The sequence below is a fragment of the Poromitra crassiceps genome (genome assembly GCF_964638095.1).
Source record: "Poromitra crassiceps genome assembly, chromosome: 4".
Classification (NCBI taxonomy): Eukaryota; Metazoa; Chordata; class Actinopteri; order Beryciformes; family Melamphaidae; genus Poromitra; species Poromitra crassiceps.
In genome coordinates, this window is record NC_139626.1 from 74,475,200 (window position 1) to 74,494,981 (window position 19,782).

The 19,782-nt window shown below is 44.1% G+C and overlaps 1 protein-coding gene across 1 annotated transcript in view; it reads left to right on the plus strand.

Moving 5' to 3' along the window:
* Positions 1-19,782, plus strand: part of LOC310774948 (glycine receptor subunit beta-like) — a gene marked incomplete at both ends in the record, with an annotated part of 179,746 nt that overhangs the window by 116,549 nt on the left and 43,415 nt on the right. The window contains one exon of the mRNA XM_083635038.1: positions 177-314. Within this exon, the coding sequence (XP_083491164.1) occupies positions 177-314 (138 nt within the window). The remainder of the gene's footprint in view (positions 1-176; positions 315-19,782) is intronic.

Sequence of the window (19,782 nt, forward strand, 5' to 3'; positions counted from 1 at the left end):
CATCAAAGCCTACAGAAGAAGAGTAGGCCTAAACTCTGTCTCTTGTTAAACCAACTGAGAAATAGAAGGAAACATTCATTTAATCTAATAGCATATGAGCGTATGACCAAAATAACCTGGATAAAAGGTTTTACTGCTGTTGATATTAATGTACTTCTTTCATGGTTGTGTTCTAGTTGGTTATACCACCAGTGACCTAGTATTCATGTGGCAGTCTGACCCAGTTCAGATGGATGACATTGCTCTGCCTCAATTTGACATGAAACAAGAAGACATCGTCTATGGAAACTGCACCAAGTTCTACCAAGGAACAGGTTAGTAATGCTATTATGAGTACAGCAACACTACTACTACTTCCATCAAGAATATAGTAAGTCTGCAAGGTGCATGACTGTGGGAACAAATTAGTACTATCATGACTATAGTATTTCTATTGATGTTACGGTAGTGGAGTGGGTTAAGTTTTGGCTGCTTCTGGTCTGGCATCGTGATATGCAACAAGTGATTTCCTGGGTCGAACAAATGATTAGCCAATCAGTGCCGAGGGGGCCTGTGTGCAGTGATGTGTCCTGCAAGGAGCATTTGTGGCAAAATGGATGGAAGAATGACAAAGGACATCTAATCGCTCGAGAGCTCCCTTGCACGCCAATCTAGATTACATCGCCATAATCAGAGGAAGGACGTAATCTGGACGTCATCTGGATCAGGGTGAGCTTGGCAGAAGCAGTGAAAGAGGAGCAATTTCTGCACAGGAAGCCAAGCCTGGTCTTGATCTTGCTCTGGAGCTTTGTCAGAGTGCTGCTAATCCAAACTCCCAGATAGGAGGTGACTGACTCAAGCTATCGGCCATCAGCGAATGTAATTGCACCAACTGGAGAGACATTGTTTCTGCCAAACCACATGACCTTATTTTTACTGGTGTTAAGGACCAGGCCAAGGGCAGAGAAACCCACCTGAATTTCAGGAAGTTATCGTGAAGGATTTTTAGGACAGCATCTGGGGAGCGGTCAGCAGAGTATTAAAACAGTGTCATCAGCATAGAGAAGTTCCCTACTGAGTAGAGGTGTCACGATACCCTCAGTTCACGATACCCTCAGTTCACGATACGATACAATACACGATATTGGGTTCACGATAACGATACGATATTTATTAATTTTTTACAAAACTTGAATAATGAAAATATATGACTGGAAAAATAGTCTTATTTGAAATACACAAAATGCAAAACAAATGCTGTTGTTGGAAATTGTTATAAATAGAAAACAACATGGAAGATGAGGCTTATATTGCAATATAATGTGTCACACTGTCACAAACTAAACGTTTGTTGCATGGTAGGACTAAAAGAAAAATAAACTATACAATCTTAAAAAAACACGATTTCAGACGGGCAGCCCGATTTTATTGTCACACGAACACATGAACACATGCATGCGGCCACAACACACACTCATGCTGACGGTGGCCAGTGAAATATGTCCTCTGCATTTGACCCATCCAGGCTTGTCCTTTCCTCCAGGGGGCAGGCCAGGAGCAGTGGTCGCTTTTTCTTTCCAGCGTCCGGGGACCAACTTGTTGTCGACCAGATGTTGTCGTCACTGGTCGGATGACGATCTTCTGCATGTTTTTAGTGGGGGGTTATGTACGGAGGAACCCCCTGGGGGGCACGGGGAGAACATGCAAACTCCACACAGAAAGGCCCTTTTGACGAGATAGCCCACCTGGGGAGTAGGCACTGAAGATATGGGGGGGTCACAACTCCAGCGCCCATAGCGTCCCAGGCGAGAATCGAACTCAGGACCTTCTAGCTGTGAGGCGACAGCGCTACCGACTGCGCCACCGTACCCCGTACCCTATAGCCTGCCCCCAATCTATATCTTAAATAACTTATGCAGGCAACAAGCTGTGTACAGGCTACTATCTTCATATTTAATTGTCATCCTCTTAAGAGGATGATTCCTCTTCAATGAATTATCTGACTGCACTGTATGTTGAGCGTTGTGGAGCGTTAATTGACGATTGAAACGTATCAAGTTAACGTTACTCGTACAATTAGACATGGTAATCGTAACGTAGGCTACAATTAGAAATTGTTTCAGGAGTACAGAGCTGCATCGCCTAATGACAGATAGCCTATTATGCGCACATTAGACGCATTCAGAGGGAGATTAGGCTATACTATTAACTGCTTACCCGACATGTTGTGCCCGTGGAAACAATGGCACAAACTAGTTCATTTCAGTCTATAGGTCTAGTCTTTAGAGATGAGGGGAGACATCTCGCCTGCCACGTACCGGCAGGGTCTCCCTGTCAGAGTGTCCGTCCGTGCCTCTGCCAGTGCAGGCAGCAGACACACAGCCAGTGCGCTGCTGTTATCCACTGAAACACGCGGTCCGCATGGAGTTAACTGCACGGGGAACGTGAATAAGTGTTGCACAAACTTCGCCAGCATTGCATTAGTCTATCAATTTAAAGGTCCCAATTCGTGCAGCTGTAACCTCTTAAAAACGTGTGTCTCTGGTCCATAAAACATGATTCTGGATTAATTTGTCGAAAATATAGCAACCCCGTTTGTTGTGACGGAGTTCTCACTTCCTCATCTCGTCGCTTCCCAAGAATGGTCTGTTTCTATAATATATTCAGAACTAACAGTTCCCATTGGCCGCTGAGGGAGAGCCCGCCCCAGGCTCCCAGCGGCCAATCAGATTAGCGTCTGTGGACCAGCACGCTAGGTTGCGAGCTATCGCTAACTTAACGGTTGCTATGCTAAAGAGGACATCTCAAAATGCCTAGACTTACCGAATGCACCTCCGCAGTTGCTGGATCACGTACAGTTGGCGTCGCTCCAGCTAGAAGTGTTAATTTTGTGGCTATAGACAAAATGGTGCAGGTAGCTTGTGTGAGAGAGACCCGCGCAGTATGCTTGAGGACCATCGTGACGTCCCAATACCCCGTCTGGGGAACAGAGCGTTAGGGGGCGTGGCTTGAAGGAGACTGCAGGGGGAAGCTGGATAGGGACAAATCCAACTGTGGCAGTTCTGAGCTTGTGACCACTCATTACAGGGAGGGATGACAGCAGTATATATGCATTTACAAGTAAAAACAGCTTTTGCACGGAATGGGACCTTTAAATTTAATCTTGTCGTTATTTAATGAGCGTCGGTTTAGTCCCCATTTCAAGCAAAGTAATGAAAAAGATAGAGAGAGACTACAGATCAGTGCCGGCCCGTCAGTGCAGCATGTTCAGAGGTTATTTTTCTCGGGATATACTTTTTCATCTCCACGATATCGTCACGTTTTGATATCGCGCAATTTCGTGGGACTTTGCTATCGCGAAATTTCGTGGGACGAAATATCGTGACATCCCTATTACTTCTTTCTTCTTCTTCTTTCGTGTATCATCAGATGGCCAACTCAGTGTCATGCAGCCACGCCCTTGTCTCCGGTCGAAAAGGCCAGCTTCTGAGGGTGGGCTGTAGGGGCAGCCGGTGATTATGTGCTCGGCAGTCTGTTCAGGCTCGCCACACTCGCATGCTGCACTGTCCGATAGGCCCCACTTCTTCAGATCCCTACTACTGAGTGACCTATATTGTTTATATAGATGGCAAAGAGAATGGGTGCTAGGATGGAGCCTTGTGGCCCTCCCTGTGACATCAATTTGTCAGATTTTACAGACTGGGTACATCCAGACATATACCAAACCATGCTACGGTAGGTTTTGTAACACCAATACTTCTTAGCTGACCCAAAAGGAGTTGAAGTACAGTGTTGAAGGCTTTAGCAAGATCAATACATTTGGCAGTACAACAGTGTTTGGAGTCAAGGGCTTCATTAAGTATTTTCAAAGTCGCAGTTTCACCCCGTAACCTGCACGGAACACAGATTACATCCCATACAATCCTATAATAAAATTGCTTAGGTGGGCAATGTGAGTCATGTTGAGTCATGTTTTGTGTCGTTTTGTGTTTGCGGCCCTATCATTTTACCTTGCCATGTTTTGTTTTTTACTTTTGTTCTTGTTTATATTGTATGTTTTTGCTGTAATTGTTGTTAATACTGGTTTAATTTCTGAGGTAAGAGACCATCACATAAGCCCAATAGGGTTTCTTGTCTCTTATCGGCACAATATTTTCATATATAAAGTTCCGTGAGACCAATACCACGCCACCCCCCCAACACACAGACACCCCCCACACAGACAGACACCCATTGCAGTGCCAACCTCTGTGCAATTCTGCATAGCGCCACCTACTGACAAGACAAAAAGTGGTTTATCTCACGGACCATTCGTCTGATCGACTTAGGGTGTGTTTCTACAACCATTTTAGTGGGGTAATTAATAAGCATGCCCCCCTCAAAATGTGGACAAAAAAGCAGGCGCAGGCCCTGGTTTGACCACGATTTAGCTGAATTGCTCCGGCTCAATCTTTATCTTTATCTTTATTGTTTATTTGAGCAGGGACAGTACACAATAAATATATTGCACCAGAAATAGCTAAGAGCTCATTTGCATCTGTAGTCCCTGGGCGCACAGAGTCCTGTGCGCACACAGTACATATCAAATACAGAAATAAAAGAAAATCCTAGTGTCTAAACAATCAAGATACATGGTACAAAAAATTACGATACTTACTATTAGCAGGTACAACAGTACAACAGTACAACAACAACAGTACAATAAAACACAGAGGTAGATAGCAATCCCCTAAGATCACTTAGTGGTAAATGAGGAGATGGTCAGAAATAGATCAATAATATCAGGACACAACAACATGAGGCCACACTAATGCCTATTAGTCTGGTCAGTTTAGGCAAAATGGCTGCAAAAAATGATTAACATTTGAGCCAATGTTTTTCTGTTCATTTAGGGCCTAATAAACAAAAAAATGCAAGGAGCCCAAAAAATTAGCTAGGCGAAGTCCCTGAAACGGCCACGCCCAGTTTTTAGACCTGGAATTTTGTATCTCGGCTCGTGAAAGTCACAGAGAGCTGATCTTGGGCTCAAAAGATGCGGAAACACCACATTTATATTAGAGTTATTAACAAACATATACTCTAAAACCATTACTTTTTCAGTTATTTGTGAAAAACTAGTTTTCACATGATGCATGATGGTCTTATCACTAGAAATGTAATTCTGCCTCTGACCACAATGACAAATTGGCACTGTTTGTATTTCAACTGATTAACTCCACAGGTAATGAAGATGCAGAAGTGCATATGTTTCTGTAAAGCTAGCATACATGCTGAAAACATTTGACAACATATGATATTCATGTGTCTTCTGGCCTTCAGTGAGTTTGTTCCTGACCTTGTAGATGGATGGTAAGAGACTGTTATTTTATCTCTGAAGGTTTACCTCATAGTAACATTACCTCCACCTTAGCTCATATTCATAACCTTTTTTCTGTGCAGTGGTTAGATAGTGGGCCATTGCTACGAAAAGGGGGTTTGTGTGGAAATGTTTGGTTGTCCTTTGTAACTGCACTTTTAATGTTATATGGACAATCTGTTGTTGGGCTGTCTTTTGTATCTATGCAGAAAAGATTATTGTTTAACATTGGATCTGGATCTGATGGATGTATGATGCCATACTGCAGTGAAACATTTCTGTTATCAAGGTGTTTAACTTGTGCAAAACAAAACAAAAAAAACAGTGTTCTGATTTTCCCTGATCAGATGATCTCCCGTCCAAACAATGGAACTGGTAAACAAGAACCTGTGCATTGTCTGCAAGGTTAGTTTTAATGCTTATTCCTTAAGAAGTGTAACGTAAAGGAAAGCAGTGAGTACAACATTTTGCTTTTCATTCTTAAATGCATGTCAGGAACCTGGAGGAAGAGACATAACTGCCGTCACGGCTCCTAAGCTGATTGACCAACTGAAACTGTTTGAGGATAATGGACTGATAATCAATGATGTGGATCTCAATTTTTCACAAAGACTGTCAAGTGTCAACGCAGCAACTCTACAGGATGGGTATAAAATCCACAAGACGTGCTATGATCGCTATAATAACAGTCATTTCAATCGTGCGATGGATCGTAAACACAAACGAGAACTGGATCTTGCTGATCAGGAGATTGTTGGAGCAAACACTAGAGCAAAGGCTGGGTCTAGTCTTGCGTTTGGAGCTGAATTGTGCTTCTATTGTGAAGGGCCAGCCATTGAGAACCATCGCAGGAAGGACAAATCAGAGCCCTTGTATGCCGCTGCAGGAAAAGGGAAGTCAGCAAAGCATGTGAAGGATTTCACAGACAATCTAGAGATGATGGCCAAAGTTCTGAATGACGGCAGAATCCTAAGATTACTCGAAACTGATGTTAGATCACGGGAGCTGTTCTATCACAACAAATGCCACACAAGATACTGCAACAGGTAAGCTAGCAGAACAAAGTTTTAAGTTCAATTCAAGAGTTCACCTATAGTCGGACCATATTTTTAATAATTGATCATTTCTTCCTTATTAGGTACAGAGACAACTCAACGGGGGGCAGGATAAAGCAAGAAAGAATTTCATCACAGAACTCCCCAGACATGATCCAGTACGCTGAGTATATTGCCATGGAAGCAGTAAAGAACTTCATTGATGACAGTTCAGATAATGTTTTTGATCTTCACGAACTTGAGAATATTTATCTGCAGAAAGTTGAAGATTTGGGCATCGAGCCAGCCGCCTTGACATAAATGTAGTGCAGAAAGAGACAGGGGCGCATTACAGGGTTATTAGGAAGGGTAGTTTGGACAATGTAATCAGTGAGAGTGAGTTTTTGGATTCACTTTGCAAAGTCACAAAGGCTGTTCGGGATGAAATCATAAAGAACCGGAGAGACAGTCAAGGCACACGGCTTTCTGACTTGTCTACAGAAGGATTACGGACAAATAACAATCTCAAACTAAAGATGCTTATGTCATTACTTTGTGATGGAACAGCGAGATATCAAGACCTTCCGATGCACCTTGAACAAATGTGCCAGACCGTAAGCTTCAACACCAGGATCAGACCAAAAACCAACAAAGATTCACAGCAATCGCAATCTGTCATCCGAAAGAGGCACGGATTGGTGGAAGAGCCTGTCAATGGATATCTGACACTGAAGCTCTATTCAATGAACAGAAACAAAAACTTGTTACAGACAACATTTGAACTAGGCCTGACACATTCATACTCGGCTACTCTTGTCTGCATTGACGAAATCTCCCTGTCAATGAAATACCTCTTCCTCAGATCACAGGGAAAGCTGCTACCTCACGTCCTGAAACAAGGTGTATTCACAACATTCACTGATGACAACATCAATGAACAAAGTTCATCTCCTACAGCAACAAAGAACTGCAACGCTACTGCGATGAGTTGCCTGCAGTTTCCCCAGGAACCAGGGGAAGGCATGTCAAGAGAGAGAAGATCTGCTAGGGACATTGACCCTAATGCACCGGGCTTGGAAACCGTGTTGGAGGAATACCTAAGCGTAGTGGAGCAGAAGGTCTCGAAGGAGTCCCATCGCCCTGTACAGACTGTCAATGTTGAGGAATTTGATGCAGAGCTTGGAGTTGTGTTTCAGAAAAGCATGGGAGAGGAAGAAGATTTTTTGATGGCTGCTATGAAGAACATTGGATCTGATTTATTACAGCCTGTAACTTGGACCTCACACCACGCTTCAAAGGAGCGTGACAAGACAGATGTCCCCAAAACAATCAACTGCATCATGCCAGTGATTGACCATGCTAGCAACACCGAACAGCTTCAGCTCCATGTCATGAGAATAGCAGTATCATACACAGGATATCTCAACCCAGGCCAAGTTGCAGTGGGTGGATCTGATCAGCCCCTTTATGCCATCAAGAAGATGATACAGTGGGCCATGGGGGAAGAGTTTTCTCATTCATACTTCGCTTTCATGGGTGGGCTGCACCTTGAGAAGGTTTCTCTGGTCTGTGTTGGCCAGTTGATAAAAGGAACTGGCTTGGATACCGTCTTAACTTCAGCTAATCTGAACATCACTGGTCTGACAACTGCTGTATGTGATGTGAATTCCATAAAGAAGGCTAGATACTGCATTCAAATCCTGGCTGTGGTCCTGGCCAAGAAGAGAGACGAGGCATTCCAGGCAAAACATCTAGAGGACAACAGTTTGATTTGGAGCAATTGGGTGGCCAATGAATTTGATTGATTGATTGATTTATTTTGGTGAAAAAGTCAACACAGATACAGGGAAACAGACAGGTTCACCCAGGATAAAAACACAATAAAGCCTTGCGGCTTATTTCCATTGCGGTCCTGAAACGTACAACATTTAGAGACATAAACACACACGAATGGGAATCACCATTCAATACTCGAAGGGGGGAGGAGTAGCTATTATTTTCTCTGATGTTTTTCAATGTAAGCAGGTATCGTTTGGCGACTTTTCATCGTTTGAATATCTGGCCGCTGTTCTGAAGTGCTCTCCCTCTATTTTACTACTGATTATATACAGACCACCTAAGTACTCTAGTAGTTTTTTTGATGAATTTTCAGAACTCCTTTCTATAATCTCCATAGAACACGACTGTTTAACTATTGAAGGAGATTTTAATATTCATATTGACAACCCCAATGATAATAATGCCAAAGAATTGAATAACCTCCTTGACACTTTTGACCTGTTACAACATGTCTCTGGGCCCACTCACAATCGAGGCCATACCCTAGACTTATTTATCACCAAGGGCTTTGAGTCATCGTTTCTTTCAGCTAGTGATGTTGCTCTGTCCGACCATCTCTGTATCTTTCTTGAACTCAAGGTCACCCCTATCGCTCTTACTCGGTCAAAAACCATCAAAAAGCGTCACATCAACGAGAGCACTAGCACACGGTTCATGGAGGCTTTCTCGCTGGCCCCTTCCCTCTCCTCAGCCTCTGTCAATGATCTCCTAGATAACTTCAATTCTAAAACCCTAAAGGCTATTGATGCTGTAGCTCCCATTAGATCTAAACTAATCTCCGGTAAGAAAAAAGCACCATGGAGAAACGCTCCCTCTGTAAATAACAAAAAAAGAGATTGTAGGAAAGCCGAGCGCAAATGGCGGAAAACTAAACTTCACATCGATTATGACATCTATAAAAATAGTCTTCACTCCTACAACCAGGAACTAAAAAATTCCAGAAAATTCTTCTTCTCCGACATTATCAGCAAAAACACCAATGACGCTCGCACTCTTTTTGCCACTGTTGACAGGCTGACAAACCCCCCCCCCACAAATTGCCCCTGATCTTCTATCCAATGTCAAATGCAATGAATTTGCGACCTTCTTTAGGGATAAAATTATAAATATCAGACTAACTATTTCCACATCAAGAACAAATGTGGCTCCGCCGCACCCAAAAAATAGGTGCTTAATTAACATGACTCAGTTCAATGTCATTGACCATAAGAAACTAGAAGAAATGATACGAGGCCTTAAATCCTCATCGTGTTGCCTAGACACCCTGCCAACAAGCTTTCTAAAAAATGTCTACAGTTGCCTGGCGACCGACATACTGAAGATAATTAATACCTCTCTTCTTACAGGCATTTTTCCAAAATCTCTAAAAACTGCAGTTGTTAAGCCCTTGCTTAAGAAGCGTAGCCTCGACCCCTCTATAATCAGCAATTACAGACCAATATCAAATCTTCCCTTTATTAGCAAAATACTCGAAAAAACTGTCTACCAACAACTCAATACCTTTCTATCCTCCAATGATCTCCTAGATACCTTCCAATCAGGCTTCCGACCCCATCATAGCACCGAAACTGCGCTTATCAGAGTTATAAATGACATCCGAATGAACACTGATTCAGGTAAAATCTCAATCTTAATGTTACTAGACCTCAGCGCTGCCTTTGATACGGTTGACCACGAAATTCTATTGGACAGACTGGAAAACTGGGTCGGGCTTTCCGGCACGGTCCTAGAGTGGTTCAGATCTTATCTGCAAGACAGGAACTACTTTGTCTCCATTGGCAACTACACATCTGAACAAACCAAAATGACATGTGGGGTACCCCAAGGATCAATTTTAGGTCCTGTCCTGTTTAACCTTTATATGCTCTCTCTGGGCCTAATTATGCAAAAAAACAAAATAGCTTATCATAGCTATGCAGATGACACCCAACTCTACATAGCCCTCTCATCGGATGACTATGCCCCCATAGAGACACTGTGTCAGTGCCTTGCGCAAATTAATGATTGGATGTGCCAGAATTTTCTCCAACTTAATAAAGACAAAACAGAGATAATTGTCTTCGGCAAAAAAGAAGATAGGCTCAAAGTTACTGCTCACCTCGAATCCCTATCTTTGAAGCCAAAGGACCAGGTAAAAAATCTTGGCATTATTATTGACTCTGATCTAAATTTCAACTCCCACATCAAGCTTATAAGAAAATCTGCCTTCTATCATCTAAAAAATATAGCAAGGATTAGAGGCTATGGGCTCTATTCTCCCACAGGCCATCGGCGCTATTACGGGCCTTAACCGCAAAAAAACGTGCCTTGCGCCTGTTTCGGCAAGATAGCAATAGGCTTTAGGCTGCCAAATGCGCTTTAGGCCGAATGGGCGTGGCGCAGTCCCAAAGTGGGCGTGTCGGCGCTAAATACCAGCCTAGTCATATCTTGGGAGCTGGCCTACATTTAGCGCTTTGCGCTTTTCAAAAGCAGGCCTATTCTTTGCCTTCACTGCTTCTTCTCTGTCACCCTTCTCTCTCTCTCTCTCTGAGTTCCCAGCATGCATTGTGTTTCTTCATTTCGCTACTAAATAGCCACCAAATGAGCCAAAATAGATATAAAAGGTAGTTCTAAATTAATGTGTAATGGTAACACAGCCTGCCATTGTCAACATTTCAATATTGGACCAAATAAAACCTCGAAATGAAAACACCACCCTATGTGAAACATATATGTCCTCCTGGGCATATATATACCCCTTGTCGAGTTAACGTGATTTAGAGAAGTAACAGCGGAACGCGCTTCGGAACGCGCTTCTAATGGCATCTGCTATACTGTGATGTCCGTCCAATAACTTGGCCCTATTTCACATTTAGTTTTACAATAAAAACACATTTATGCAATGACTTGACATAATGTAGGGTATATTTATGTGCATCATCCTTCCTGCAGCAGGCGAGAGAAAATTATATCTTTCTGGACAAACTTTCACCAATCTAATAGGCTATATTTTTCTAGCTGATGCATAGAACATTATTTTCACTTTGATCTTGCTATAGTGTAGCGTATTTACATGCTTGCAGTATTGAAACTGCAGTTAGATTGGTTTGAGAAGCATAATAATATGGAATAATAGCCTATAATGCAGACAGACAGGCTGGATGAAGGGAGGGGGGGGGGGGGGGGCAGAGCGTTTGGCTTTCGTCTGGTTTTGCGGGATCACTGGAATTGGAGCTAAAAAGGCAAGCGTGCGATTCGTTTATTGCACTTATCCAATGAGCATGACGGTGCATAATTTTACGCCTAAAAGGCGTGGTTGTAATGCTTTGGGCTGCATCTAGCGCCAGCACGACGATATCAAGTGCGCCTTTCCACGCCCACTGCTTTGATCTGCGCCTGCCGCTTGGCCTAGAAACTGCGCCGATGCAACGATAGGGGCCCAAATGTCCAAACAAGATCTTGAAAAACTAATTCATGCTTTCATTTCTAGCAGGCTAGACTACTGCAACAGTCTTTTCAATGGTCTTCCCAAAAAAGCTATTAAACAACTACAGCTCATTCAGAATGCGGCTGCTAGAGTTCTAACAAGAACCAAGAAAGCTGAACACATTACACCAGTTCTCAAATCCCTGCATTGGCTGCCAGTAAATCTTAGAATAGACTTTAAAATTCTGCTAATAGTTTACAAATCTCTCAACGGGTCAGGCCCACACTACATCTCTGAAATGCTTCTACACTATGAACCATCCAGATCCCTGAGATCTTCAGGCACTGGTCTACTAATTGTCCCGAGGACCAAATCAAAACATGGTGAAGCCGCGTTCTCCCACTATGCCTCTCATAACTGGAACAAACTCCCTGAACACATTAGATCTGCCCCTACTCTGCCTATTTTTAAATCCAAGCTAAAGACCTTTATGTTTACTCTTGCTTTTAACTGCTACTAAACTACTGCCTCTCTCGGCCTGTAATTTAAAAAAAAAGATTCCTGTACATTTCCAACAAATGGACTGTGCATGTAATAATAATACTGAAGAATGCCTTGTAACTTATTTAAAACAGAAATAATGTTTCATGTTTGTTAATTTGAGTATATATTTTAACTAAAACTGTCGGCTGTGTTTTTTATGTGTTTTTTTATATGTGCATTGCTTTGCTGCTTGTTTTTTCGATTATTTTTTTTGTAAAGCACCTTGAATTGCCTTTGTGTATGAAAGGTGCTATATAAATAAAATTTGACTTGACTGACTTGAATTATGGACTATTTACATTATTTCTAGATTTGAAAGGAATAATGGCACGCTTGAATATTGTACAATACATAACATTTGTTGTTACATGTAAGGAATTGCAAACAAACTAGGTGGGGGAGGGAGAGGGATTGCGGGGGTTTAGCAGTGGGGGGCTGGGGGGGAGAAGCTTGTTCCCACAGGAACTGGGGGCTATGCATATCGCTCATAGCAGCCTCCATCTATATGGCCCCATTCAGATGAGAACGAGGGAAGGAGGGGGGGGGGGGGGGGGGGTGAGGATGGTGGCGTCCAGGAAGGGTTTTGCAAGAGCTATACTGCCCTGCAAAGCTAAAAGGGGGTAACTCGCCAGAGTGTAGAACTGAGAAAAATGACTTTAAAGTTTTGTTGTTGTCCAGCCAAATGTATTGTAGGAAGAAAACTGGAAATGTGTTAATTATTTGTTTATTTAATGTAGTTATTTATCTACATAATTTTTTTTAGCTCAAACTTGACCTTTGACCCTTATTTGGAAGTTACCTTACTCTGGCTTTGCATTGTCTGCAAAATAATAAGGGGTGATGCCAAGCAAAAAGACAGTAACTTCAATTTGATCCTTCACTTGGTTGCTTATCACTATATAAAACCAGTATATATGATAATAATGATAACATAGACATGAAGTCTCATTTTCATGGCACAATTACGCTTAATATAATATACGTATAAATATAATATAACTAGATTATCAGGCCGCTACACATCCTTCAAGCCTAGTCTGGTGGGACTCTTGTTGGCCCGTTGTGTTTCTGTGTGTTGGCGCCTCGGGGGTTAATGTCATATGAGCTGGCTCCTCGGGGGTTGATGTCGTATGAGCTGGCACATCTGGGGTTAATTTCATATGAGCGGCACCTCGGGGGTTAATGTTGTATGACCTGGTAGCTCAGTGGTTAATGTCATATGAGCTGGTGCCTCGGGGGTTAATGTCATATGAGATGGCACCTCTGGGGTTAATTTCATATGTGTGGTGCCTCGGGGGTTAATGTTGTATTAGCTGGTACCTGGAGGGTTAATGTTGTATGAGCTGGCATCTCTGGGGATAATGCCGTATGAGCTGGCACCTCTGGGGTTAATTTTATATGAGCGGCACCTCAGGGGTTAATGTTGTATGAGCTGGTACTTCAGGGGTTAATGTCATATGAGCTGGCGCCTCGGTGGTTAATGTTGTATCAGCTGGTACCTCTGGGGTTAATTTCATATGAGCGACGCCTCGGGGGTTAATGTTGTATGAGCTGGCACCTCCGGGGTTAATTTCATATGAGCAGTGCCTCTGGGGTTAATGTGGTATGAGCTGGCGCCTCGGGGGTTAATGTTGTACGAGCTGGCACCACAGGGGTTAAATTTGTATGAGCTGGCGCATCAGGGTTAATGTGGTATGAGCTGGCACCTCGGGGGTTAATGTTGTATGAGCTGGCGCCTCGGGGGTTAATGTCATATAAGTTGCCGTCTCTGGGGATAATGTTGTACGAGCTGGAGCCTCAGGGGTAAATGTGGTATGAGCTGGTGCCTCGGGGGTTAATGTCATATGAGGTGCCTCGCGGGTTAATGTATAAGGGTTAGGGGGTTAATGCCATATGAGCTGGCAACCTTGGGAGTTAATGTGGGTGTCTGTGTGGGTGGGGGTGGTAATTGGTCCGATGTCACAATCATGACATTAGGCCTGCCCAGTAATGTAACTCATACCTCAACTCAACCTGAGCATTCTGGTGAGTTACCCCCTTTTTGCGTTGCAGGGCAGAGCATTCAGAGTGCAGTCAAACCAAACCAAACAACCGTAACTGATGTTACCTTAGTCTTGCTTGGCTTTTCTAGGGCTTTTGGAAGTTACTGTAAATATGACCGCCTATTTTCTCCAAAAAACAACACAATTGACTCAAGATATTTTTCCACATGACAAAGCAGATCTTCAATGTTCCAAAAATGACAAAAACTCATTTTTGCCAAAAATTGAGTTACCCCCTTTTAGCTTTGCAGGGCAGTATAGGCCGGACTGTGCTGCTTGGGGGGGGGGGGGGGAGGGGGGTGGATCGGTGGAGGATATGTGTGTGAGTCAGTTTGCTTGTCGGCAGGAATGTCCGTTAAAACAGTCCCATGTTTCACTACTGGACCAATGTCCTTGAAGCAATCAAGAAAGTTCTTATCTTCATCAGATCCTTCCGGGAGGCCAACTTCACCATGATGATCAGTGCACTTGAGCAGCTCATTCCTCTTTTCTTTGCACTTGATCATACACACTATGCCAGATGGGCATCAGTGTTTCTTCAGGATCTCAAAGAGCTCAAATGGAAACACCCAGAGTTGTTCAAGGAATTTCTATCAGGCTCTTTCGCAGTAAACACCAGAGGTAACCCATTTTCGAAGATTGCATGTGATCAAAAGCAGGAGCATAATATAAAGGTCATCAAGTCTGGCACTGGATACGTCGATATCATCAATCGGGAAGATCAGGAATTCTCCAGGAAACTAGAACTTGCCCTACCCGAAATCCAGTGCTACCTCGCCGAGGTCGAAGGTCAAGATCTAGCACACGGGCACAAAGAAATGCTGGACTCCTTCAAGGAAACATTTTCAAGCCACATACTCAAGGTGTACCAGGGATCCTTACCAACCCATTCAACCAAGCTCAGTTCATGAGGTTGAACTCATCCATTCCCTTCCCAGATGTCATAACTAAAGATGCCAGCCTTGTTTTTACAGTTGGAAAAACACAGCATGACCAGTTTGTGCAGGAGCGATTTGTATATGCTCAGAAGGATGTCCATGCGAACATCTCACGAAATGCCCTGAAACTTCCAAGTTCAGGTGCAAAAGTCCAGCTTGCAAGCCCTGCAATAAAGCCACCTAAAGGAACCTTTGCAAAGCTGAAGGAGGCCTGCAGATCGAGAGAAGAAGAGACAAGGAGGCTCTTTGGTGGTGAATTCACGGGTAAATCTAGTTGATATAATTTCAAAGTTATTCAATATTCATTTTATAAGTGAATTGATTTGAGAGTACTAATTTAATTTTGGTTAAACTATTCATTTCAAATACAGGTTTACCAGAAGCCCTGTCAACAAAGGATGGAGACATTTATCACAGCCAAAAGTCTCAAATCCTGAAGGACATCGGAGTACAAGTTCAATCTACAGCCTCAGAAGGACTTGTGATAGATCTATCTGTGCAAGTACGAATCCTGGCAAAGTCTCTCACCAAAGGCATGACATTTCGGGACTTTGTCATCAAGGTGTTGAACAGCATTGCCAAGATTGGTCATGAGAAGGGAGCCAATCGTATTGACATTGTGGCTGACCTCTACCAGACTATGAGCATTAAGACTGCGACTAGGAAGAATCGGGGGTCAGCAGGTAGTTCACAGATGGCCTTTAGCGAGAATGACACCGTGCCCGAATCTAAGCAATTCTTTGAAGCTTTTCTGTCTAATCAAGACAACAAGGTAGCCCTGAACTTAATGTTCGCCAAGATTGCTAAGGAACAGGCATGGAACTGGAGCAAGGAATTCTGCATTACCTACGACAGGAAGATCCTTGCAAACTTTGGCGAAGATTTTGAGATCCAGCTTCATGACCGCATAGAAATGCTTGAGGAGGCTGACAACCGCATCGTTGTCCATGTGATGGACATGCTAAACAAGGGGATCAAGTCAGTTACAGTTCGAACAGTCGACTCTGATGTAGTTGTCATCCTGCTAGGGTTCACTACAAAGTTCCTGTCAGTATGTTGTGACTTGCAACTTATCGTCGACTTTGCCGTTCCGGACAAACGCAAGTTCTACTCAATCACAGAAGCACACAAGAAGCTTGGTGGAGATGTGGCTGATGCCATGCCTGTGTTCCATTCTTTCAGTGGCTGTGATTCTGTGAGTGCCTTCTTTGGCCACTCAAAGAATGCTCAATTCAAAGCCTGGATGAACCACAGTAAGTTGACAGAGCTCACTGCTGCATTGAGAGAACTAAGTTGCTGCCCTGATATCGAGACAGTTAAGAACAGCATGGAAGTTATTGAGCCCTGGGTAATGAGCTGGTACAACAAGGCTGGACTGTACGACTGTGCAAGTATAGATGGACTCAGATTCCAGCTGTTCAAGCACTCGGTTAAAGATGAGCTGCGAGACCTGCCCCCAAGTAAGGATGCACTTCTACAGCATCTGTTGAGAGCTGCATTCCAGGCAGGATGGCTGTGGGGGAACAGCCTTCGACAACTCCCTTGTCCCCCGGTTGTTGAATGGGGATGGACTACCGATGTGGAGGAACTCTTCGTCAGGTGGAGCACAGTTTCCGCAGGAGACACATTGTCTCGGGTAACAGGGGTAGCTGCAGAACTAATAAATGCACCTCATGTTCTTGTGCTGCGAGGGGGATGAAATGTCTCATTTATTGCAAGTGCCTAAGCAAGTGTTTGAATCCTGTGTGATGGGATGTGTGATATGTTCAAATAAAGTTTTTTTGGGCTTCACATGGTTAGCTCTGTTTCTTAGGTGGTTGTTGGGGTCCTCGTCTTCTAACAAAGCCTCAACTTAAACACTACTATGCCCCATGAGTAGATCTAGAACTTTGTCCCAAACAAACTGCACGGCCTTCATGAGCAGATTTGGCTGAAGTGGCTTGGGTACTGATCAATTCAGTGATAAAAAGGGTTTTTCTTGAATATCCCCAAAAGTAAAGGTTTTAGGCCATATGTTTCTTCATAACACTAATATAAATGTGTAATTTCCGCATCTTTTGAGCCCAAAGTCAACTCTGTACGACCTTCAGGAGCTGAGATACAGAATGTCGCGTGCAAAAAGTGGGTGTGGCCGTTTCAGACACTTCACCTACCTAAATTTTTGGGCTCCTTGCATTTTTTTCTTTATTGGACCATAAATAAACAGAAAAACATTGGCTCAAATGTTAATCATAATTTGCAGCCTTGACCCCATTTTTGCCCCAAACTGACCAGACTATATAGGTGGCCACAAGACTGACCCTCTCTCAGCCACTTCTTAACAGAGGACTTAAAGGGATAGTTCGGTAACCTCATTCAATGGAAAGGAATTGCTTCAAAATGTCCCCATTCGATGGGGTGGAGTTGTACAATCTCTACAAGCCAGTTTCCCTGGGGTTGTAGAGATTACTTGCAAAACCCCATTTAATGGGTAGGATTCGGGGGTTGTACAGATTACTTGCAAAACCTAATTTAATGGATAGGATTCTCCATTGGCTCTTCTCTCAACCACCCTGCCCACCTCTGCAGGCATGGGGAGGGTCTGCTTGGACCCCTGTGTCCTTACGCTTCGTTCACACAGACAATCTATGCCTTGCCTTGCCTCAACCCACGCCTACGCCGAGCTGGGCGTGAACCTGTTACACGCTTTTGCGATCACACCGCACGCCTTTTGCACGCCGAACCTGGAGCCGAGTCACAAGCGCCTCTCCTCTCTCCCGACTGTATTTTTTCACGTGTTGTCCAGAATTGTCATGGGTAGCCTCTAGGTAAAATAAATCTGATATATTTAATGTTCTATTGATGCTGGATATGTATAACCAGGTTTGACTATAGTCTGACATTTTAGAGAGGTAATCTTGCAAGAATATGTGCTGGCACAACAACATTGTCCATCTTGCTTCTTCGGTCGCTATTCTCTCTCATGAAGATTTGTTTGCCGACGGGGAGAAAGCCCCACGTGATAGATAGCCACCCGTCAATCTCTCTCTCTCTTTCTCTCTCTCTGCTCAACACTGTTGTAACTCCATTTTATTTTGAAATTCAGTTGAATTTGCCATTTCCCGCGGATATTGTCGCGTTTTTCTTTCATGGCTTGACAGAAAAGCCTGCCTGCACGCGCCTTGTCGGCTTCAAAATAGAACTCACGCCTATTCGATAAAATCGGCAAGGCACAGGCAAGGCGTGGGTACACGCAGGGTTCACGCTCAGGCGGCCGGTGTACACAGCCTCGTTGACTAAAACGGACGCCTATTAAAAAGTGTGGGTAAAGGCAAGGCATAGGCAAGGCTTGGGTCGTCGGTGTGAACCCAGCCTTAGGTTTAGCCATGGGGGATGGGAGAGGTTAGGTTTAGGCATGGGGGGTGGGAGAGGTTAGGTTTAGGGTTAAGGGGTGGGAGAGGTTAGGTTTAGGCATGGGGGGTGGGAGAGGTTAGGTTTAGGCATTGGGGGTGGGAGAGGTTAGGTTTAGGGTTAGCGGTGGGAGAGGTTAGGTTTAGGCATGGGGGGTGGGAGAGGTTAGGTTTAGGGGTGGGAGAAGTTAGGTTTAGGCATGGGGGTGGGAGAGGTTAGGTTTAGGCATGGGGGTGGGAGAGGTTAGGTTTAGGGATGGGGGTGGGAGAGGTTAGGGTCTGGGTTAGGATTAGGCATGGGGCATGGGAGAGGCTTGTAGGGGACTCCGGAGACGACCCCCAAGGGTCTCGAACCCTCCGTTCGGCCCCCAGACCCTCTGTTCGGCCCGCAGACCCCCCGAAGCGACCCCAGGACCTCCACAGGGTCCTGCGGCCCACCCAGGCCTTGGAGACCCCAGGTTTATCCATTGAATGGGGTTTTGCAAGTAATCTCTACAACCCAGATTCTGGGTTGTAGAGCTGTCCATTGAATGGGGTTTTGCAAGTAATCTCTACAACCCAGAGAATCTCGGTTGTAGAGATTGTACAACTCCACCCCATAGAATGGGGACATTTTGAAGTAATTCCTTTCCATTCAATGAGGTAGATCGGGTAAACAGCCCTCTCATTCGGCACTATTTCCTCCCATCCGTATAACTACCGTATTCCTCAGCTAAAAGCCTGCACAGACCACAGAGCCGCGGTTTACAAAACAGGAAGGCTTAGAAAGAGAGACAAAACACGGACTTACTTTAGAGACAACAAGTCACCTGGCCTCTCTGGTCTGGGACGTTTTCCCCAATTTATCCTGGGAATGGTGAGAAAGGTCTGCAGGACACCCCGACATTTAGGCAGCATATTATGGCAGTTCCTCGTATCTCTCTTTCTGCCTGTTCACTGTGCAAAAGTTCCTCTTCTGTATATTACTCTCTCTGGTTCATAATTGTATCCTCTTGTCACCAAGGTGAATGGCATATCGTCCTCGCTATCAAAATCACTCATATTTTCGTTTGTGTATTCTATTTGTTGTATTCACTAACAAGCTGGGAGAAATAACCCAAAATAACAGCTGATCTGCAGAGTCATCCAGCGCCGCGGCTCTGTGCAGGCTTTTAGCGGAGGAATACGGCAGTTGAACGGTTGGGAGAAAAACTAGTGCCGAATGAGAGGGCTGTTTGGCGGAAAAGTAAAGCTCCGAAAATTGTCAAAATACAGCG